Source organism: Saccostrea echinata, unplaced genomic scaffold (genome assembly GCF_033153115.1).
Source record: "Saccostrea echinata isolate AGI-Se365-2 ecotype Australia unplaced genomic scaffold, CSIRO_AGI_Sech_v1 ptg000014l, whole genome shotgun sequence".
Taxonomy (NCBI): Eukaryota; Metazoa; Mollusca; class Bivalvia; order Ostreida; family Ostreidae; genus Saccostrea; species Saccostrea echinata.
The window spans coordinates 14261365-14267364 of record NW_026889763.1 but is presented as its reverse complement, the minus strand read 5'-3'; the positions used below and the strand labels follow the sequence as shown (position 1 = coordinate 14267364).

At 32.8% G+C, this 6000-nt stretch overlaps 1 protein-coding gene across 1 annotated transcript in view; it reads right to left on the bottom strand.

Annotated features, from left to right (window-relative positions):
* Window positions 1–1893: 1893 nt before the first annotated feature.
* Window positions 1894–6000, bottom strand: part of LOC133187253 (CUB and sushi domain-containing protein 3-like) — a 134237-nt gene continuing 130130 nt past the window's right edge. Inside the window, exons 4-5 of the mRNA XM_061322610.1 lie at window positions 2915–3041; window positions 1894–2670 (exon numbers count right to left, since the gene is read on the bottom strand). Of these exons, the coding sequence (XP_061178594.1) occupies window positions 2469–2670; window positions 2915–3041 (329 nt within the window). The 3' untranslated portion in view covers window positions 1894–2468. The remainder of the gene's footprint in view (window positions 2671–2914; window positions 3042–6000) is intronic.

The following is a 6000-nucleotide window of genomic DNA, read 5'->3' as shown; positions in this document are numbered from 1 at the left end:
ATTTGTCAACAAAGAAATAGATGCTGTGAACATTAGTAATATTCTTAATTATGAAAATTTTCAGTTCTTGCATTCCACCATATTTCAAGTAGAGATACACTCTCCAATTCATAGAGATATTCCCAAATTGTTGCTTACAAACCATTCCATTAAAAGCAAACCTTATAGTGCCTAGATATTGTACATCTTAAACAAAATCCTCTTAAGTGTTCTTGTTCTTCTTTTAACTACAGTCCCGCTGGACATTACTGCTGTTAATATAGTTGAAAAGAAGAAGTAAAGCTATCATCTTAAAAGGTCCTACATACAGGGAGCCCCAGTTTTTCACTTATTGAATTATTATTAAATATTGAATATTTTGATATAAAACGAAGAGAAACAAAACATATATTTGAGGAACTTGTTTTAAAAATAGTTTTGAAATATAATAAAAAATCGTATTAGAAAGTTAAAAGACAGTACGCAAATCGTATATCCTTCCGTTTGTACTAAATTGGAGGTGATAAAAAAATTGGATAGACTATATGAACAATATGTTAAGATTTATTAGACAAGGCTTATGACAATATTGCCTTTGTTTGTAAGCCTCATTATTATAACTGTATTTTAAAAGAACCTGGTTTTAATTCAATGTCGGGAAATCCAACATACTCATAGTTCACTTTGTTCAAAATCACCATTCAGTGTTTAATACTAATAACATTACATCAACCAAGGAGAGTGCGATCTACTCTGTCTATGCTGGATTCCTACACATCATAATAATCGTTACAAAGATACATTGCCGGGTCCAGAAAATGTTCTACCAACCCCTCTTTACTTCTAACATAAATATTAACAGCTGTAAAAGAAAAACTTCAGACGCAATGTGCTACAACATATTCTAGAAGTGGTGTAAATAAGATGTGGATTCTAAAAACTCCTAATATCTTTTAAAATTACAAAGGTTTTTCAAAAGTCATCAACATCAAAACGTATGACTTTTCTACACTTATAACAATCCTTCATCATGATGTATTAAAAAGCTAAGCTTTTTGATATCATAGACAACTGCTTCTTTAATAAAAATGAAACTCGGAAATTTTGTGATTGGACATCAACAAAATTACTTTGTAGAAATGACTTTGATTTTACACACAAGTTCTCAATTATATTCCTACATGCCACCAGGCCCCTAGACCATAAACTGAGAATAGACTTAAGTTAGTCACATTTTCAAATTAATATTATAACTTTTGAAATAATTTTGATAATGAAACAAAATTTTCATCATATGCTTGAACTTGAATTTAATATGCAAACCTGCAAATTTTTAAGTACATATGTTAAAAATTACTCAAGGTATTCAAAATCAAAAATTTGACTTAAGTCTTTTCTCAGTTTATGGTCAGGAAACCTGATCCCACCTCTGATGCTTTTTAGTGGTCCCTTTTTGCTCTACTCCCGATTTGCATTGTTTCAATGGATTTTTGATTTCATCATCTCCACATTCCATCTGAGGCAAATGCATTACAGAATCTTACTCACATATTGTTCCTTTTTTTGGTTTTAGTTGCTTTCTTCTTCTTCTTCTCTCTCTCTCTCTCTCGATATATATATATATATATATATATATATATATATATATATATATATATATATATATATATATATATATATATATATATATATATATATATATATATTCCCATATTTTAAACTTACTTCTGATTTTATTCTCAAAAGTATTGTTAATTAAGAAAAAGGATAAAAAAAAATCTTGCTGTGTAATTTTTTAAAATACATGTTTACAACAAAAGCCTCGACTTTTCTGTCCGTAAAACAACTATGTTTTAATTTAGATTGCATGAAAGAAAAAGAACACAAGCATTTAAATAAAAGAATGTTGTTTTATTCATCACATACGAGATATTTCTGCTACGTAAATATTGTGCAGAAATCTGAAACCACTATAAAACCGATATGGAAACTAAAAGTGTAAATCCTGTAATATTGCATGTTCAAACCTCCAGTAAAAATGTAGTTTCCAATGTCAAGACCTCTTCTTCTTCTTCATAGACTCCCAGGTATCCGCAATCACATGAACGAGTAGCGATTGATCACTTATCACTGATTATATAACAATATCTTCATACATAATTCAGAGAGGTATCAGGACGATAAAAGAAACATAAAACGTGACATTTGGTGGCGGAAATGATTTTAAAAAGTCATCATCGTCAGGCAATAAAAAGCGAAAAACAGCGAATAAAAGGTACCAAAATAACAGATATCATAATTAATTCATACATTTAAAAGTTAGGTGTCCCGATTCTCCAATACATGCCCCCTTGATACTCCTACGCCATGATATTATTGTAAAATTTTGAAAAATAAAATATTAACTAAAAATATTAATGCATCAAACTTTATGAAAAACCTTTTCTTAGTCAGATGTGTAGTTTAGGAGTATCTTTTCGGAATTGATTTTAAAAGCTCCAATATATCGCTTTAAACCCCTTTCTTACAATAGAGTAATCTGTGTGAAACCAAACTATCATGAGGTTCTTGCTGCTTCTCACAATGTAGCTCGGAATTTTGTCTGTATAGAGAATTCTATTGGATGAGTTTAAAGGTCCGTCAAATATCTCTATGAAGTCATATGATCCTTCTAATACCATGTCCACGAACCTATGAAAACAGAAAATAAACTTAACATGCTTTTTCTTCATGGGCGATTTTTTTTATTTAAGCGATTTGCACACATTTTAAGCCATTCTTCCTAATTTTCACCAATTACTAAACACTCGTTATAAAAGACTATTCTTTTTAAAATTGTCAAATTAAGAGCTACTTTCTTTGTGAAAATATCCCGAAACAAGGGAAAATGGAAGCTAATCACAACCACAATCATAAGTTAAAAATGTTAATTTACCTGAGGTAAATCACTTTGATGTGACTTGTCGAAATGTTCCATCTAACATCAGCATAGTTATAGTATACATCAGGATAATCGGGTGACATGATCGTCCCACAGCTCGACAAACAGGAACTGTGGCACTCTATAAGGGAAACAAAACACTTTATCTAAGATTGGAAACTTATGTACTTACATTCATATGTCGACTCAACATATACCAGTGAACTTGAAATAAAAGATACCACAGTCTGATAAACCTGTTTTATATTTAGTTGTTTTACTAGAAAGAGACGCTTATGGTAACCTAACAACCAAACTTGATAAACATGATGTCAAAAGAACAGCAACCAAGCTCAAAAGTCCATTGAAACAATATAAATTTGGAGCATAGCAAGAACAGACCTCTAAAAGCATCAGAGGTGGGATCAGGTGCCATGGAGGAGTAAGCATCCCATGTCCACCGGTCACAACCGCCGTGTGCTCCTGGTCATGATTGGGGAAACGGAAAAATCGGTAGACAAGAATCTTCCAGAATAATCTTTCCAGAGTAAATAACTTGATCTTCATAAATTGTAATTTTCATGCTTCATCCAAATGCAAGATCTGTGTATGTTTTTGTTGAAGACATAAAATTTTGTTTTACATATGCTTGATTTAATAAATTTATATCGATTGTATTTTGAATTATCCTTATATCTCTGTGAAACAACTGTTTTAAAAAAAATGTTTTCCTAAAGCAAGCTTGACAACCTTTTCTATTTCTTAAAGACATATCGTCGTAAATGCTTGAACAAAAACATGTTTTGTCAAGACCCCCTTTAAAACCATTTAGTGACTTTAGCTTTAAAATTTCTGGGCTAAAAAAATAAGACAAAATTTTCCTCATACTCTCAAAAAATACCTGAATCCTGATTCAAAATTGTCGAGGAAGAATCATCGCCTGTTTAATAAAAATGAATTTGTAAATCTTTTTTTTTTATAAAGAATTTATTTCACAAGTCGGACGGGATGTTTTTCTTGTATTTTCTCGAGTGCCAAACATGAAATTGATTCCATATCCTACCATAAAAACAATAAATTTTCTTTGCCCTTTTAATCTTTTTAATAAGTTGTCTTTGTATTATGTATTGACATGTGGTTCATAGCTGAGCTCTTGTGAAATATCACAGCTAAGCGACTGTAAGATCGAAAATCGTTAACATGGGTTTGAACATTTTAGCAAACAGCATGTGTGTCAAAATGATTCATCAGCTCTAGCAATATATAGGGATTTTTTTTCTTTTAAATTAATACTCTTCGTGAAAGGAGAGTGTTGCCAGATATCAGTTTATTTTAGAATATTAATTTTATTCAATGCATAATTTACAGAAACTTATTGTTGAAAATGTAATGAATAATATATATAACAATGATAAATTTCTTTCTGTTTCCAAGTCCCATCTGGGGAACACGTCAGAAAAGAATAGCTGACAGTGTTGTTTTCATCACCATCTGTTTCCTGCGAGGCTATTGTCGAACCAACAGTTGTAGAATTTACACCAGCAGTTGTACCATGAAATATATGGAGATCAATTTAACATTACAAAATAGGAGCAGAGCAAACACGGACCTCCAAAACATCAGAGGTGGGATCAGGTGCCATGGAGGAGTGAGCATCCCCTGCCGACCGATCACCTCCGCCGTGTGCTCCACGCCATGATCAGAAAATAACGGAAAAATCAGTCGACAATTCAGTGTGTAAAAAATGGCCTAACAATTAGTATGAAAAACGGCAGTCAGCATTTTACTCAAAGATAAATTGTATTTGCTGACAAGGTCATTGTATCGACCATAGAACTTACGAAATAATGACTTTAAACGAGACTGCTGATATTATTGTTTCATCAACTTGTTCGTCAATAATTTACCTCGCTTTAGAAATTGTACAATTGTACATACGTAGTGCATACTCTTGCATATCGAATCAACCGAGAGATATAAACCCCGTATGTACGTGATGAAGGTATATTGCTGCATAAGTAAGGGAAGTTGACGATTGAAAAATTAAATTCATCACGTTTATCATAAAGCTTGGTTGTTAGATTACCATTAACGTCTTTTTCAAGTAAAATATCCAAATATGAAACAGATGTGTCAGACTCTGTGGTATCTTTTATCTCAAGCTCACAAGGATATATCGTATCGACATAAGAATGGAAATATCCATTGTTAATTGACAATACATCAATAGTCTCACAGTCTACAAATAAAGTATGCTGATGCTGTATAAAAGTGGGGTATTTTGGTAATTTTGTTCTAAAGTGCTTACACTCCTTCTGTTTAAGATTTGTATTTCAATTTATTTATATTTAATCCCAGATGCAATGAATAGTAACAAATATTAATTTTACACATTTATTGTGAAACATTGATTACATTTTGTGGCGAATATTTGTCACAATCTATTTATACATAAATGTAAATACCCCGGCGGAACCCAGGGAATCACTACCTGCCTACCGGGATGACCTCCCTAGATCCTTGGCGCGATAGCGCCCCCACAGGTGACTGTGGTGGGAACAGACCTCTTGGTACCAACAAGAGTGAGTGCCACATCAAATGAATGAATTCAAGTTCTGACTCGGGACCTAACTCTATACCTGCCTCCCCTGGAATACAACAACAACATGGGGATACTACCCCCAGGGGTAGGCCCCAAAACTTGCCTTTGGTACCCACAAAGATCAAGCTGGTCCCTCAGGTACCGCTGAGGTAACCCCAAATTAATCCTCCCCAGTACTGAGGATAGATTACCCAGAGTTTTGAGCCAGACATGAGAGAATTCCTCATTCGTGGTAATCCCCGAATTCCGCCGCCCCCATACCAGATTGTGACTTAAGAAACTTTATCATAATCCCAAAGCTAGTAAATTCTCAATATATATTTACAAGCTATACTTGCTTACAATACTTATTAAAAGTAACACTGTACAGTAACACTGTACGTAAACACATAATCATCAATGATCACCAATTTCACTGAAGTACTCATTATGTATCACACCATAGACATGTCCAATAAAACTTAGGATTGAATCATTTACATTGATTTCAACAGAAAAT